The sequence below is a fragment of the Coturnix japonica genome, chromosome 1 (genome assembly GCF_054131305.1).
Source record: "Coturnix japonica strain WE chromosome 1, WE-NBRP24, whole genome shotgun sequence".
NCBI lineage: Eukaryota > Metazoa > Chordata > Aves > Galliformes > Phasianidae > Coturnix > Coturnix japonica.
Genome location: NC_140663.1, coordinates 171,808,521 through 171,826,941, shown reverse-complemented (window position 1 = coordinate 171,826,941; position 18,421 = coordinate 171,808,521). Strand labels below are relative to the sequence as shown.

General features: G+C 41.6%; 1 protein-coding gene across 3 annotated transcripts; it reads right to left on the bottom strand.

Moving 5' to 3' along the window:
• Positions 1-539: 539 nt before the first annotated feature.
• On the bottom strand, positions 540-18,139 carry LOC107308466 (uncharacterized). 3 transcript variants are annotated; one of them, XR_014931942.1, is made up of 3 exons: positions 17,756-18,139; positions 2,840-3,164; positions 540-2,374 (listed from the first exon to the last, which is right to left on the bottom strand). XR_014931942.1 is itself a non-coding variant. In XM_085509353.1 (3 exons), the coding sequence occupies exons 1-2, from the start codon at positions 17,835-17,837 to the stop codon at positions 2,935-2,937; spliced, it is 312 nt and encodes a 103-aa protein (XP_085365479.1). In that variant the 5' UTR covers positions 17,838-18,139; the 3' UTR covers positions 540-2,374; positions 2,913-2,934. The 3 variants fall into 3 exon arrangements, 2 of the variants coding, with proteins under 2 accessions (XP_085365479.1, XP_085365463.1); XM_085509353.1 differs by having other exon boundaries at positions 2,913-3,164; XM_085509337.1 differs by having other exon boundaries at positions 540-3,164.
• Positions 18,140-18,421: the final 282 nt, after the last annotated feature.

Here is an 18,421-nt window from a genome sequence, read left to right as displayed (position 1 = left end):
CTCCACCAATGACTGAGCTACTTCTCTTTCTTCTCTCGTTAACTCAAATTAAGTTACTTGCTGAGTGGAGCGGGTCCCAGTGGAGAAAGAGAAGGAAACTGCAGCTACATCTTCAGCTGGGCAACAGGGCAATGGGAAATGTTGGTGTAGGTCACAGAAACATAGAACTGTAGGGACTGGAAGGAACCACCAGAAATCATTAAGTGCAACACTCCTGTCAAAGTAGTTTCCCTATAGTAGGTCACACTGGAAAGTGTCCAACTGAGTCTTTAATATCTTCGGAGAAGGAGATTCCATAACATCTCCAGGCAACCTGACCTGCTCTAAAATATTCACCAGAGGATGAGTGGAAGAGCAAGAGTTCCAGGCTTCTCAAGCCTACCCTACAAAGGATGACATTCTTGTTCCAGGCTGGAAGTGCATCAGCAGCAGGATGACCACATGTCAAAATGAACCTGGGCAGAGAAATCTCTTTATGTACAAGCAGAACAGGAACATGGAATGAAATGAACCCAAACACACCAGTAATCAAGTAGAAATAGAGTTACGCATGTGATGACTTTATTTGGGGGTATCAGTCAGAAATGCTCCAAATGTGTGAAAAGGTTTTAATGGAAAGAGTCCAATCAAAAGGCCAAATACCACATTGTCAATATAGCCGTCAAAAGATTGTCAACCACCAGCATATATTTACAGCTGCCAGCAGAACTCGCGGTCTTTTCTTGGACCACTGATGCTTGCTGGATGATATTCACAAATAGCCATCTGGAATGAAATAAAGAGCCATGGAAATTCTTACAGATAGAAACACAACAGTCATTTTACACACAGAGAAATCAAAATTTGTTTTCTTCACCAGCACGCACAGCTGTGAAATAGATTTCTCAAGGTCAGCCTTCATCTGGTACAAAACAGATCTTACTATTAGTGACATAGCTACACACAGCTACTGAGATACATGGAGATTTAAGAGGCAAACCGCAATATGCAGTGTTGACTTGGCACAATAAACGACCATTTATTTGAATGCAAATATTGTTGATATAGCAGGTGAAATCTGTATAAATACAATGCATTTTGTCCCTGCAATGATATCCAGATCATAATGCAGGCCTGCATTGTTTTTTGTTGGCTCTCTCCCACAATAACATTGGTTCTGGCTCTTGTATTTCAACTTCACAGTTGGATTAGGAGTGTTGAATGCCCAAAGGATGTAGATTAGGTCCAAAACCTGCCTGGCATCCAGTGTTGGCAATCCAGCTCTTCAAAAACTGTGAGCTGGCTCATCCCATGCATGCAGATTTGTAAAATAGAGTTTGTTTCTCTTTCAGATTTTCCTCATGGGTATTTCAAATATCCCTTATATTTTTTTGAGCTTCTTGCTGTAAAAACAAAGACCACAAGTGTTTAGGTTTTGTTTTAACCAGGAAGTGATCATGCTAATGGTAAACAACAAACATTTCAAAGACTTGATGCCAGTGGTTCACAAACAGGCCATCTGGATGTTTACTCTTATTTATCTTCACTTCTTTCCCTTTTGGATCAGCATGGCAAACCTCACAATTTCCTTTTTCTTCCCAAATAGGCTTTCGGTGCTTCCCTGCTCATCTGAAGCTGACATGCACCAAGAAGAGCCATTCCACTGTTATGTTTTCCGAACACCATTTTCTCAGCTGATCCCAGGAAAGGGCCCAACACATTTGCTGTCAGAAAACTTCACGTTCATTTCTTATTTCATCCTTCCACCCCCACCTCAGCTAATGTGTTTCTGGCATTCACTTAACTGGATATCAGCTGAGAACTTTACAGAGTGTTCAATATAGTTGTGGTGCTGATGGATGCCCAACAGCAGCTTGGTTACAAGGCAAATAAGAAATGTTTCCACAGCATGGAAAATGCAATGCGTGTACTTTTAGAGGTTTATTGCTGCCAGAAATGTGAGTACTTGTTGGCACATATTTAATGTCAGAGAGTCATTAAATCATCTATTTTGCCCTCTGAGTAATGCAAACTGTAGCGTGTCATTCAGATACCTGTATATGGAGACCAAAGCTTTGGAGCTCCAAAAGTTTGTCCAGTCTGTGTTTGTCAAATTCAGACACACTCAAGTTATCCAGACTTGTTCCCTTTCTCTCTCACTGCACCTATAGAGAATGTTTGATAGCAATGACAGATCAATAGAACTCTGTGTTCATTATCAAATGGGAAAGCAGGGGAGTATCAAGGAAAATGGATTGAACCATATTTTATCAGAGAATGAAAGACATTTTCAATGAGTGCCAAATAGTGCTGGAAAATGTGACCTGTATTAGCAATTCACCAGAAAACTTCTGAAGAAGATTCCTTATTTTCCTTCCCAGGAAAAACCAACTACCTGTACAAAGGAAATAAAATGGGAAATCCTTCATATTAAATAGAACAAACATAGAACAGAACAAACCAAACACAGAATCATTAAGGTTGGAAAAGACCTCTCAGATCACAAAGTCCAACCATCAACCCATCACCACCATGCTCATTAAACCACATCCCTCAGTGGGATCCATCATCCATCATCCACGAGAAATTCTGGATGTTTCATCTTATGTGTTCTAGGTTGAATACTGTGTCATCCTAGGACAGCAGATCAAGATCCAGCTTATCATTACACTCAGCACGGCAGAACAAAGTACTACTTTATTCCCTCCTGCCTCTTTGACATAGCTTAAAAACAGAATTCTACAACTAACTTACAAATAGCAAATGTCAAGAATAACTATTAAAAAGTTATTCCAGTCAGATAACAGCACGCTCATTGAAAGCATAGAGGTTATTGGAAGCATAGTTAGCTGCTACTCACTGAATATCAATCTCCTTTGCTTCCTGATATTTCATAGTTACAGCAGTAACTATTGCCACAGCTCAATGATCACCTGATATGATGCCAAGGTGAGGCTAGACTTGTTCTTCAGACCTGCTAGGATCAAGTCTTCTGGTAGGTACCACCTGTGTAGCTTTGCAGCATCCAGAGCAGATATATTTCAGGAAACACAGGTAAGCACTCCCAGATATGATGACGGTGACAATGATTATGACTGTAGCACTGAGAACTGGTGACACCGTATCCTCTGGGATGGAGTGCTGTCCTCCTGTGGCAGAGAAGGGAGGCAACTCCGTGTTCTCACCTGATAATGACAGAGTAGTCACAAATCAGAAACTACATTAGGAGGTGAACAAAAGCTCTCAGCCTTGCACAAAGGTTACTTAAGAAGAGTTACTACTTCACAAAGGTGTCTCTCAGCTTCCTTGCAATGAAGAGCAAGAAACAGGCATTCTGAGTGCAGAGTCAATATGCCTAATTGTAGCTGTCCTTAGCATGAGACAAATCTCTTCCTCAAAGTACTTTTTCAATGTGTATATTCTCAAGGAAGTCAGAGGCTGGCTAGCTTAGAAAATGATGGCTATATTTGGTCAAACGAATCCCACACATGATGGTTTTCATTCTTGGGAACTGTTATTAAACAGGCTCTGTGGAAAAATCCCTATGGATGGCATGGGAATTGGAAGCAAAGTCAATGCAGTGAATATGAGGATAGGCTGCTATTGTACCTGGAAGTGTTGTTGGGATATTTCCTGTTATTGAAAGGTAAGGTGTTTGACATGTTTTGACTTTGATTTAGATCCATCAGTTCCTTTGGACTATTATGGTCACTGGCCCTTACCGTGTGCTACATGCATGCAAGAAATAACCTCTAGAACTATGGACACACAGGATCTGACTGTCAACAAATCTACTGCTGACATGCACTATTAGTTTTGGCTATTATTATTATTATTTTTTTAAATCAAATATATAACAACTTTTCTCTAAAATATTGCTAAAAAAATCCCAATACCCCAAACCCCAACAACACAATGTTCCAGCAGCTCAGATCACATCCTTCTTGTCCACTGAGTTTTGCTACTCTATGTCCAAACCAACGCTAGATATCAATTCAGAGCTCTGCAATACCATTCCTTTACTATCCTTGGGGTAAAGCACACATGTGCTTTTCCTAACTCCTGTGCTTGGGTTAAGGAACTGATCACATTGGTCTAAAATCTGTGTCTAATCCTGCTTTCTGTTTTCCTTTCCAGATTCTGGCTTATCAACATTCCTGTATAATTCTATACTTTACAGCACAGACATTCCTGTCTATAGGTTATAGAGAACATGTTGTACTGGTATTATTTCTGAAGCTATTTGATCACTGCCACAAAGAGGGCTGATTTTCATGGAGGAACGTTTACCCCTCTGCCCAGCCAACTATAAGTCTGATTTTTGCACAGAGATTCATACACCCTTAGAAAAAAATACAGTTATTTTTGCAGGATGTGACCATACATAATCCTGCCCTCAAATTTAGAGCAGAAACAAAATTCAACCCATTTTTTATTTGTCTTCTGTTTTAACCCTGAGCTTATATTCTTTCCTTTGGCCCAGATGATTTATCTTTTTACATATGCTGTGCATTCTGCATACCTGTATCTCTCTGCTGTTAGAAAAAAAAGAAGACCAAGCTGTTAGATTTTCCATGTGCATTTTTCCTCTAAGTTCAAAGGACAGCATGCTGTGTTTTGTAAAGGAGTTATCCTTATGTACATTTCCCAGGGGAATATGTCAAAATGAGGAAATAGGAGCTTTAAATAGGATTTTCCTTTGGAAGCTTTACTAAAATCACCATTTTAATTAAGAGCTTTTTTTAATAGGGGCCAGATTTTTCTGTGTCTCATGTTGTGAGCAGAACAGGGATTCTGATTAGACTGAAGTCTGGAATATTTGGTGGCTTATGTTGGTATTTCTCATCTACAACTTATTTTCCCAGCACTTCAGCTACTTTGAATGGGAGGTCTTGAAGCGCAGCCACTGCTCCTACTGTGCTGACATCCCACAGATCTTAGTATCACACTAATTAAACACTCATTTCTGTTATGATGCCAGACAAAACACTCCCCAGCAGAGCCAGGATGTGGGTCTGTGGGCTTGAATCTGGCTACATCCAATATGGTTATAACTGTTACTTTCCCCTTTTCACTTGGTTTGTTTTTTTCCCCCTGCTCTTTGTGTTGTCTCACATACAGAATCCAAGCTATGTTTTTTAAGGGCTTATTAAGGGGGTGCCCAGTGCTTCCAAATGGGGAAGGTGGGTCTGTGAGTGGGGTGACTTCTTTCTCCTGCAGCAGAAACACACAACAAGGGCAACCCTTGCATTGAACCAGTGGAGAAAGCAAAGTCGGTGCAAAATGTGAAAGCACTGACAAAGAATTTGAATAGTGACACAAGGAGGCCTGGCATCTGTGAATGACAAAACAGCCCTTCATTTTTCTTTATACTTTTCTCCAAAACTAGGTTCATTTTTCACCTAACTCGTGTTTACTTCTGCATCTCAGTGACTGTAGAAACGTACGCATGGCAACGCTGCAGAAAGAAGGAAAGCAACTGCCTGGGATCATGTCTATTGAAGCTGCTGTTGGCATACAAGCCCTCTCTTTCAGCAGATAAATGATATGCTAATCACATGCTCAGCCTCCCTGCATAGATGCAAGAAGTGGTAGAGCCATTTGTCCTGCCCAGGGAGAACACAGAGGGCTGTTCAGGCTTGTTCTTTCTCTACACTGTTGACTTTTCCTATTAAGTTTCTCTGCCCCTTGATTTAATAACAGATTGATTGCCAGCTTGGCTACCCACAGTGCAGGCATTGCTATTCTTTATCAACAAGATGTTCCACTGAGGAAGGGAAAACAGCAAGTGTCGCTCTTACAGACAAGGATAGGGGAAAAGGTTGCATGGGAGAGAAGAAGAGGCTGATCTCAGCTTTTATTTCTCTGTTGCACCATCCCCAGGTTACATGCCCTCACACCCAAGGACCTACACATCTCTGCTGACCAGCTTTTGTCTTGATCAAATTGCTCCCAGTAATTTTATCCCGTATTCATTGGTTCGTAGAATCATTTAGTTTGGAAAAGGCCCTGAAGGTCATCAAGTCCAGCCATCAGTCTGTCTTCCCCAAGCAGCCCTTACTGCTGCATGGGCATGTTATGACCCAAGTCCACCAATTGGCATTTAGCATCGTTGAATGCCATGCAACTGGATGCAGCCCATTGGCCTGGCCTATACAGATCTCTCAATAGAGACTTCCTACCCTCAAGCAGTTCAGCACTCCTGCCCAACTTGTATCATCTGCAGACTTACTGATAGTGCACTCAATCCCTTTATCAGTATTGCTGATAAATACATTTAACACAACTAAACCCCAGGTTACACAGCTTATCTTTTTACAATTTTTTTTATATTCCCATGTTCTTATTTACACTTTGCAATTCTGAGCTGAACTTTAAGGTTTCAGTCTTTGAAATTCCTCTTGAAGACCCAATCCTCTCTCCAGAAATCAGATAGCACATGCTGGGTGGAGTGTGGTTCTGCTCTACTTACAGCATTTAAAACTGAAGAGGCCATAAAAACAGGCTGTTCACATACACAGAATTGTGTGTGCTTTGTCTTCTCACCTACTTAACTTCTGCTGTTTATCTTCTCACACCAAAAATTTTCAGGACAAAACTGCCTCAGTATGCTTAATGTGTTACTGAATTTTAGATAAAGCCCTTGGTCATTGAAAGGCACATCTGCAGAACTGCATACAGGATTTTTGCCATTCTTTGATGTAAATTGATGCACTAAAACTGACCTCCCCTATGAGCACGTTAAGTGATTTGAAAAGAATTTGGGATGATCATCTGAAGTTATTTTTTACAAGTCGTTTCTTTACTGTGAGTACTGTGTGCAATGCTTGGGATCAAGATGTCTAAGAGAGGCAGAGTTGAACTCAGACTGAAGTAAAGCGATTGTCCTCTTAAAGGATGCCTCTGTTGTCAGAACACATTTTCTTGAATGATCCGAAGTTTTGTTTGTTTGTGGCAAAATGGAAAAGACCAGCACTGCCATCACTTCACAGAGACATGTGGGTGGAGCACAGGTAGCACTTATAGCTCAGGACTCCTAAGGGTTGGTCTCCTCTCTGGTGAATTATGGTACCAGTCACACCTGATATTCAGATCTTCCTGAATGCAAACCTCTCCTGTAGGCAAGGCCTGTATGTTGGCTTTGGGACACCCTGCGAGATGGCAGATGCGTGCAAGATCTTGCTGTAGTGCAGTACTGAACATGTAGTGTAGAGTTTGCAGCCCAACGGAATGAAATGTCAAGTAAAGTCTGACGTTCACATTTTACCACAATTAATTTAATTTTTTTCATCACTAGGTTACTAGGACTAGTACTGCTTCAGTAGACTTCTAAGAATACACAACATCCTTTCAAAATTCCTTGGATACTAAGAGGAAACACACAGGCTATGGCATGTTCTTTACTCAGATATGTTGATGTGAAGATTGGGGATTATTTCTCACTTGAATGTCCACAATACTCTGAAGAGTGCTCACTGAGATCTTTGCAAAACAGTTCTGTGTCCACACTAAACTATTTTCCACACAGGGATCTGCATTTCTCTCATCTCCTTGCTCAAGATAGATTTGATGCTCAGGTTTTCTGGCCTGAGAAAACATGCAGTTCCTTCTGTCACAAAGCTCTATGCCAAGAACATCTCAATAGAGATGAGATTAGCATTAAAGTCTCCAGCTGTTCACAAAGGTCTCCATCTGCCATTTTCCCTCTCAAAACCTGTAATTCACCCTGCAACTCATCAGAGCCAAACTCAGCCACCTATTCATCAAATACTGCACAACAGTGTGAAGCCACTTCTGGTCCTGTGGAGATCAGAATGCTCAGCTCCAGTTCATAACAACCATTTCATAATGCCTGCAGTGTGTAAGAATGTGCTAGATGAGCTCAGTAAAGTAACTTCAGGTGTTAGATTGCTCAAAACTCATGGCACGCAGTTAAGCAGAAGGCTTTCTGTACAGCTCCATTGAGCATGACATGTTCTGCAGACATGAAGACAGGAAAACAAAGGTTCCTATATGTAAGTCAGCTGGATGTGGGAGAACTAACACAATAGGTCAGAAGGCAGGAGATATGATTGAGTGGAAATAAAGGGGAAGAAAATTCTGTAGATACATGAGATAGACTATCAAGAACATTTTCTAGAAGACATAGAAGATTAGGATTCACGTGTCGTCAGGCTACTGGTGCTAATAGTAAGAAAAGACAAAAAGGTTTTGTTATACTGTGCTGTAAAGAGTGACTGGCATCTAAGCACACTTCTGAAGAAGTAGAACACAGGTACATAACTACATTTAGCACTAAAACACAGTCTACAGACCTTCTCACTCCATTCTTTCTACAGACCTTTTGCCTTTTACTAAAGAGAGTGAAATCCAAAGTGGTTGTGAGAAATATTGAACATCTTTTAATTTCTTATTTTTCTTAGTGCTTCTATTGTGCTAGAAAATGTACGAAGCATTCTATGGTGGAGCTGGATAACATCTTTCTTTATGAATGATATTATATAAGAATGACACTCTACAGCTGTTAAAGAATTAACAGGAAAAACAGAAACCCTCCAGGAGAGAAGATTTAGACTGGATATAAGAAAAAAATTGTTTACAATAAGAGTGGTGAGGCACTGACACAGGTTGCTCAGAGGGGTAGTGGATGATCCATCCCTGGAGAAACTCAGGGTCAGGCTGGATGGGGCTCTGAGCACCTGATGGAGCTGTAGGTGTCCCTGTTTATTGCAGGGGAGTTAGATTAGGTGGTCTTTAAGATCCCTTCCAACTCAGACTGCCACGTAGACCAATTGTTCCAACACTTGAGGCTTCAGAAAGGCTCTGTGTTTAGTAAAAAACATAAGAGCAATTTAAGATTGCCACCCTTCCCTGAGTCTTGCCTTACATTTTTGTTTAGCTCCAAAGCAAACAGTAAGTGCCTGGAGCATCTTATTTCTCATGACAGCCATCTGAGCAGAAAATATAGATATGTTTGCATTTTATGAAAGCAGGTTGTTCAAACAGCTGCTTAAATCCTGAAGTAAAGCTCTCTAGTAACATTTTAATTTGTTCCTTCCTCAGTGCTTAGCTGAAGCCCTATAATTTATCACATTATATTAGGGATACTGATGAGACTTGCACCTGACTTCACCTTGCCCGTGCTATGCAGTTTGGATGCAAGGTGAAATCTTGTAGGTAAGGTTTCATACCCCCAGAGCTCTGGATCTGGGTCAGATACAAAGTAGCCAGAAAACTGTGCCTTGGATCTGGTTTATTTTCCCCACAGAACTATAGGAATTATCGTGGATTGTCTAATATTGCAAGTTGAATACAACTGAGAACGATGATATCCTTCAGGAAAATTATTCTACAGAGCCTCTGCCAAGTGAGTAGATTTTATTGGCTGGACTATGAAGTTCCAAATGCAGTTTAGCTCTTTACATTTCTTTGAGTTGTAGTCACCCAAGCTATCAAGGAACACAAATAAGAAAACATTTTAAAGTGGTATCCTTGATCGTGGTGATGTCCCTTATGTTTACAGATATCTGCAAGCTTACTCTGCTTATTTTTCATGGTGAAGAAGCTCTGTAATCCACTAGTACATAAAGCGTTAGATAAAAGAATGCATGTAATTGAACTTCTAATAATTCCAATAAATACAATAATTCCCCCTGATTTAACATCTCCATTGCTATCTCTGTTTGTAAAATAAGTTGCAATACTCTGTCTTTCAAGATGCTGGCAAAGAGTTCACCCCAGATCAAAAGACAAAGCAGTAGATGGAGGATTTGTATATAACACTTATCAGCAGTGAAAATGTCAAGAGCCTCAAGACACATCTCTGCTTGTACTTTCTTGGACAGCCACCACAAATGTCCCAGGAGCCAAGAGCTAATGGCCCCCCAGAGACCAGGAAACAGAATCTCTTGCTCATTTTACTGCATATTTAAGAAAATAAGTGGATTAGTCTATAAACACAGCCCTTACATCATAACAAAGTTGATGGTCCCGAGATTGGTACCACCACAACCTGCAGAGTACGTTTCCTGGCTGCTTTTCTGAGCCAGGCTCTAGGGCTGCTCTCTGCATGCTGCTGGTGGTAATTCTGGAACATGGTAATTGCCACAGCCTGGGTTGTAAATGATCCTGACTCTGCAAAATGGCTTGGAAATACAAACTGAGAGGAAACAAAGGTATAAAAATCAGCCAGCAAATAGAAGGATGAAATGGTTTCTCTTTAGGATAAACCACCCCTAATGGTGTTGGATAGCTTTGTCTTGCAGGAAAACACACCTGCAGCAGCTCCTCTCCTTTGTGCCATACCACAGTCCCACTGGGCTAGTTTCATGCTGACTGCTACCCCTACAGAGCCCTGACACCTACTGAAGAGAGAGATGCAGAAGTGGCTTCCATCTCCGGCCATTATAGAAATGTCACCTGCTGGGCAAGATTCTTCAAGTGGAAAGGAAAGAGAAGGAAATGCAGTGCTTTTGCTTTGGGACATTAATGGCTCAATTAGAGCTCCAGAGGTGGGTGAATCTTCCCTGTTTTGTACCAAGAGTGTCAGCCACGTGAAAAATAACCAAGACAAAATTAGCTTTCCTGCTTTTCTACCTTTTCCCATCTGTAGAATGACTCAGGGTACCTTTTTCCTTGGGTATTTTCACTCTTTCAATGAAAACTCCACTTCTATTTCACATTTGATACAGTCACAAAAAAAAAAAGGCATGTAAAAGAGAAGACAGTGAAATCATGCTAGACCACTAAAGCAAATGGAGTCTGGGAAGAGGAAGGTGTTGATTTGCCCCCATATAACACTACCCATATGTTTTTGGTTTTTTTTATTAGAATTGTATAGATTTATAGTGCGCTTTGTTGCAACATTGACGTAGCAGTCAACATTAATAGACTGTTCAGATGGGTGGCAAAAGAGCAGTGGAAAGATATTAAGGAACAGGCGGATATTTGGAATAAATTAGCAATTAATTACGTATTAGTGCCACAACAAAATTGATGCTCAATAGAAAAAAACATTTTAAAATCTAGCCAAAGGTATCATAACTTAATAACAAGAGTTCGGGAACATACAGTGTTGCTACCATACAGGCATATGTAAGTTTAAATTTCAGAGGGACAATAAGCCATGAGGTAAGACTATGAGTAATGGGATGAAGTTATGCAAAGGAAAATTTAGGATGAATTACAGGAAAAAATGATAATGAGTTTCACTGAGGTAGTTCAGACTCCTGTATTCCCAAAGGAAGCAGGAAAACCCCGATATATTTGTCACCTGAAAACAATCTCTCAGATATTCTAGCAAACCCTAAGAGAACTGATGAAGAAAACGCTATGGTTCAAATGTAACTTGGCAGTTTCTTGTAGTTTATGGTAGGACTAATCACTGCTATCATACAGGAGAGTAAGCAGAGCATTTCCAAGTGAGAAGAATGCTTTCCAGTTTATTGTCTCAGGTATGTAAGTGGCCAATTATTGCTTTGGAGATACCACTGGGGTAATTCCTTTTGTGGTCTGTGAATGATAAAAAAACCGCTTTTTTAGTGTCAGACCACAAAAAGAGTGGGTGCGTGGGAGCAATTCTGAGGATATAGTTTGGAAGATGAAGTCACACAAGTGTTTTGAAATGTTTTCTTCTCTGTGTATATCATGAGCATCAAACACCCCAAACACCACTCTTAAAATTGTATCATAGAATCATGGAGTCATAGAATTTCTCAGGTTGGAAAAGGCCTTAAAGATCATAGAGTCCAACCACAGCCTAACCATGCTACCCTATATAACAACCCTCTGCTGAATCATGTCCCCAAGCACCACATACAAATGTTTTATAAACACATCCAGGGATGGTGACTCAAGTTTATGAGATCCCTAAGGTAAGTTACAGAGATTTAAAGGGATTTAGTTTAGAGACATACAATTGATTGTAAGCCATTTCCAACTTTTTACTTTCTCCAAAACCTGCAGGAGGTTCTTATTATGGTGACCCTATCAAACCTACTGCAAACTGTTTCCTGGCTTGTATTGACTGGGAACCTCTCGGGATGTTAATAATTGATTTTAATTCCCAAATGATGTAGAATAAAAATTGCAAACTGAGACTCTCAGGAATAATTCCTCCTCCTTTCATGTTCTGTGTACAGCTACATACTGTAATTTTCATTTTAAGATATGAGGGTTATGGTATTTTATTCTTTTTTTAATTAAAATGAGGGAATAACTCCTGAAGGAGTGCTGAACGCAACTAATGTTCTGGTCTCAGTATTAATTAGAAAAACATAGTAAGTTCAAGAGTAGATATGATGTCCTCAGCTGGTATAAATCAGCATAATTGCACTGAGTCCAGTGGAATTACATCAGTTCACGTCAGCTGAAGAACTGACCTGAGATGCAGGGTGATTAATCTTCCCCACATACCCTTATGGAAATTACGTCTTCATGTATATGCCCTCCCTTCAGCACCTGCCAGAAAGGTTAACAAACACATTCACTGTGTTGTAACCCTAATACTACATATTCCTTACATACAGAAAACATCTGCTATAATATGTCATTCTTAACATCTGTCATCCATATTTACTAAATCCTAAACAAGGACACACTTTTTCCAATAATGTCTACTTCTAAATATTTCCTTTAGCATGCTTCTTCTTAACAGTTCTTTCCAGGACCATCTCCAGGTAGAAAGGGTTAATTAGCCAAACAAGATTAAAGCTGTGGCATGCCCAGTGTAACTGCAGAGGCATCCATACCAACAAAGGAAATAAAAACACAGAATCATAAAATGGTTTGGGTTGGAAGGGATCTTTAAGCCCACCCAGTTCCAACTTCCTGCCATGGGCTGGCTGCCCCCCACCAGCTCAGGATGCCCAGGACCCATACAGCCTGGCCTTGAGCACCTTCAGGGATGCCCACAGTTCTCTGGGCAGCAATGCCAGGGCCGAAATGGAGCAAAAGTTCCCATTTTCTCCTGCAGGGAATCTGTTGAAGTAAAATATCTGAAAAGTTTTCTTATCACAGGTTGCACTTCTAGGAACACCAACTGCTTTGTTGCTCATTTTGTGATGATCATGAGTGTGATTCTCCATTTGCTGGAACTCATTCTCAGCACATGCCAGAGGCACCCAGCTGGAAAGCAGCTCTGTAGAAGCAGGCCTGAGTCTTGGTGAACAAAAAACTAACAGGAGAAAGCTACACGCCCTTCCTAGCATGTATGAAGAAATGTATTGCCAGCAGGTCAAGAGAGGTGATCCTTCCCCTCTGCTTAGTACTGGAGAGGCCACATCTAGAATCCTGTACCAAAGCTGCCTGGACATGGTGCTGGGCACCCTGCTCTGGGTGTTGTTGCTGGAGCAGGTTTTGTGCCAGGTGACCCTTCCATCCCTAACCATTCCATGATTCTATGTCCCTGAGATGGTTGTAATAGGAGACAAACTGGTCCCTGGACTTCATATCTTGAAGAAATGGTATTTATAAAAGAGCAGTGTGGAACATGCAAGATGCTGAAATGCAGAGATATCTAGCTCACCTGCCGATTTTGATGGAACAGCTGGGGTACCCAGTAGTTACTTCTTGGAGATTTTAAATAATGAACTAACATTAAAGCAAGCTGCGGATGCTCAGAGGCTTTGCAGTTATCTGAAGTTAATTTGTGTAAAGTTGGACTGTAATTTGTTTTGTTCCACTGAGGTCTCCAGTGTTGTGTCATTCGTTAGTTTTCTTCCCAGCCAAGTAAATCATCTGCTAGTACTTGTGGGCTTTTTGAATTTACTTAGATTTTTATTTATTTATTTATTTGTCTTGCCCAGTATTTAGTTTATTTAATAGCTTCATCCAAAATCTGATTTTTCCCAGCTCCCATGCAAACAAACTCAAGAAGAACTGTGTGCCTCTGGCTAAGTCTGAGTAATTTTCTTTCTTACAAGATTCTCAAAACTTAACAGATAACTCCATTAGATCAGTCTTCAGTTCTTTATGAAACCATCAGCTACATTTTCATGAGTTTTGAAATTACTGAATTTACTTCTGAATCTACAACAGTCCTCCAAGTCAACATGAAAAATGTCTCTGTTAAAATCAAGCTATCCTACTGATTCTTTTTCATAATAGCCAGCAGGATAGCAGACATACTTGTAAAGCAAAGAAGAGTTTGGGGGGAATATTTAACTAGTCCTTCACATATTAAGCAAATGGGTCAGATGCAAAAGTTTGTTAAGTACAAGGAAACACAATGTGGTGCCTTTAGTATGTTGCCTTGTATGAGCAATGATGCAAGGGCAGCTGATGTTCCAGACACCTAACCCAGAAACATAGGCTTCTGCATTAAGTAGTTGTCATTAGAAATGAGACACTGTGAAATGATCATCTAGATAAGCAGCTATAGTGTTGATATGTGTTTTTAATAATACAAATGAAGGTATGACACCATATCCCAGGGCATTAGCGCTTTGCTAGTACATAGGATCATGATACACGTAAATAGTAATTCTGGAGCACAATTCAGAAGAGATTATATTTAACACTTGGAAAGTTCTAAAAATAAATCCATAAAAATGAAGGAAGAAGAGACTATTGCTTAATCACTAGTATAAAGCTTGGGACATCTAACTAACATCTAACATCTCCAACATATTCTTCAATAGAGGACATTCCCTTTCAAGAGAAGATCAGGTAGGATATGAGGATAAATTTCTTCTCAGACAGAGTTTTGTGCATTGGCACAGGCTGCCCAGGGAAGAAGTGGAGTCACATCTCTGGAGGTGTGCAAGAAACACGGAGACATGGTACTGAGAGACATGGTCAGTGGGCATGGTAGTGGTGGGGTGAGGTTGGACCAGATGATCTTTTCCAACCTTAATGATTTTATGATCTGAATGGGTAATAGCTAGATGTCCTGGAGATTGTTTTTATGATATCAGTAAATAATCATGATATATAACATTCACTGTTTTTGCAGCATACAAAGCACTATCTTGCTCTAGATTAACCTGACTAGTACTTTCCAGTTAATACAGTAGGGTGAAATCCTAACTGTGATGAAATCACTGAGAGTCATAGAATCATAGAATGGCTTGGGTTGGAAGGGACTCCAAGGATCATCATGTTCCAATCCTATTGGGAACAGGCTACAGGGTCCAAAGGATACTCCTCCATTAACTAGACTCTAAAAGAACATTCAAAATCATTTTACATAGCAGATGACTTCTTCCTGCCCAAATCACAATGCTCTGACTGGCCTGTTGACAGAAACAAATGCAAAATGCTTTTACAGCAGGCAGCTGAGAGGACAGAAAAGAGCTCAACTGGCATTCTGTTATAGTCAGTTTATTAGGTAAATTGTCATTGTCTGGAGGATCTATGATTGGTTATAATACAACTTGACAGGCTGATAACTCCATAAAACATACTTCTAATGTGTTTAGTGTACTTAGAACAGCTGTTAATGGTGCATCTATCTCATTCAATTTGTTGGCAGAGGAACACTGAGATATGATCAAGAGAAAGTAAGTCTATAAGCACAGTCAAAATTGGATTGTTATTTTAAAGCAGGAGAGATCTCCATGGCAATGAAATTTGTGGGAATATAGTTATTCTTTCTTCTGGTTTTGTGTTGTTGGTTAATGTTTTGTTTGTTTGTCTGTTGTGTTATTTTCTCTTATGTCATGGAATCATAGAATCATTTGATTTGAAAGAGACCCCGAGAGGACATCCAGCCCAACATCCTCACAATTACAGCTCCGTCAGGTGCTCAGAGACTCGTCCAGCCTAACCTTGAGTGTCTCCAGGGACAGAGCATCCACCACATCCCTGGCAATCCACTGTGCCAGTGCTTCCATCATTGTTCTGGTTTCTCATGGTCTCACCCCAGCTGTGCCACTCATTAGGTATCAGAGTGGACAAAAAGATGTTATTTCTTTCCAATTAGTTCTCATCTTTCCACCAATGTTAAAAATTTTGGTTGGCTCCAGTGCAGTTTTGAGCATTCCTTCTAACAGTATTTATTTTGTGCTCTTTTCCAGTTGGAATGGAAGCTGTAGTGACTTGACCCAAGAGCCCATAATTAAATGTGCTAGGAAGACATTTCGCTTTCAGGCTACAGAAATATTTGTCTTGGAAATAAATATATGGCTCTTATCTTTCTGTATGCTTCCTAGATTATGAGTAAGAATGTTTCCAACCACGACAGCTATATTTTACAGTAATTACACTGTTTTATTCCTGGCTCTTCCTAGGCAATATGTATAAGGACCATACATTTCAGCTGCGCTTTCCACACCCCCAAGGATCACATAAGATTTTCTGTGTCCACAGAGGAAGAAAAACAACATAATAAGAGAGAGATATCTAACTCTAAACTAACACAAATTCCTGTTTGGGAGATCTTGACTGTTTGAGGTATGTACCTGTAGCTGTGGAGCATTAGAAGGAGAAAGAATGGCAACTATGAATATCCGTGACATTGCTCCCCTACCCTTGAAGCAGAAGGTGTGGTTACAGCAAAGTTTCTATCTTTTGCAAATGGCTTATAGGACAGAAGAGGAGATGAGAACAAAGAAGTTTATACTGAGTAAGGGAGAAAGATACTAGAGCTCCCAGGCATTCTGCAAGATGCATCTCTCTAGATAAAACTACAGCAGCAGTGTTGTAATTAAATAGCCAAGGAGGAGGGTGGTGATGGTGATCAGGGAGTCTCAATGCTGAGGGGGTTTGGGGTAGGTTTGTAGAATCATAGAATGTCTTGAGGTGGAAGGGACCTTAAAGACTATCTAGTTCCAACACCACTGTCATATGCCAGGGTTACCAACTATACCAGGCTGCCCAGGGCCCCATCCAGACTGGCCTTGAGTACCTCCAGGGACAGAGAAGCCTGTGCTGGTGCCTCACCACTCTCTGAATAAGGACTTTTCTTCTAACATCTAGACCTCTAACTTCTCTTCAGGGAAGCAGCACTGGTTCACACACTCTGGTACCATTTTCTCATCAGCTTTGTCTGAGCAGCTGCCCATCGTGTGGAAACTTTAGGAAGAATTTGTTCATGGATAGGGTGGTTAGGGCAGTGGTGGAGTCCTCATTCCTGGAGGTGTAAGAGATACATGGATGCGGCACTAAGGAACACGGTAATGGAGGGTCATAGAATCATACAGTCAGTAAGGAAAAGACCTCCAAGATCATCTAGTCCAACCATTCATCTACTACCAATATTGCCCATGAGAACAGGATAGTGGTTGGACTTGATGCACATAAAGGTCTTATCCAAGCTGAATGATTCTATGATTCCAGGAATGCCTGGGAGTGAGGGCAGGGAAGGCTACCTGAGAGGGACTGCTCCTATTCTCTTGCAGTAATGCAGCATTTAAGTCGATTTGTAAGTATGTAAAGGCTCAAAGAGCAAAAAGGGAAATCAATACATGGCATCTAGCTCTTGCCAAAAGACACACTCCAGCTTCCAAACAAAACAAGTAAATAAAACCACATTTGCTCCCATCCAAGTTCCTGTCTCACGCTATTCCATCAGAAAAGGCTTCAATTTTTTTACAAAAAATACTAACAATTTATAGTGACAATAATAATAAGAAGAAAGAATCATTAGTTATTCTATCGATGCCTATTTGACGCTCTCTTCCAATCTCCCCCTTGAGAACCCAGCCCCCCTGCAGGGACATTCAGCTCTGCCCCGCACCCGGACAGGGGCTCGGGCTCCACCCGGGGCTGTGCTTCACTCTCCTCCCTCCACCCTGGGACTCCCGCTCCATCTCCACCCGCAGCCCCCCACACTCACCCGCCGGCCCCAGGCCGGGCAGCGCCAGCAGCAGTAGCAGCAGTGGGTGTGGAGGCACGGCTCCGACCCGTCCCGCAGCCATGGGGTGGGCGCCCGGCTGCAGCAGCGGGGACCCGGGACCGGCGGCTGCGGCGGAGCTGAGAGAAGAGCTGCCGAGTCCCCTCGGGGTAGGCGGGAGCTGTGTGCCCCCCCTACGGTATTGTATCCTCTCCCTGGTAGTGAGGGAGGGGGACGCGCTCACTGCGGGTACAGGTGTGGGGTGTACGCAGCCCTACTGCCCAACCGGCGGTGCAGGAGGGGCGGCAGGGGGTGTCCCCACCCCTACCCCGAAAGCAGAGCACGATGGGTTGGTTGCGCTCATCAGATCCGTGCCACCCTTGCTGGATGTCTTCACCTCTGTCCTGTCCCCAGGGAGGGGCAGGTGATGTTTTCCTGTTTATTGGATTTACACGGCAGGTTTTTGTTGCAGGGGGTGGGGGCTGCCCTCTCTGTGCGGGGCCCTGCACTGCCCCGTATCAGAGCAGAGCAGCTTCAGCTGCTCCAGCAGAGACCCACCGCTGGGCTGAGCTGAGCTGAGCCATGAACGAGCTGGGTGTGCTACTGGGAGAGCCAACAGGGCTGTGCAACTGCAGCTGGAAGAGGGAGGAGTGGGGAGGGTAGGAAAAA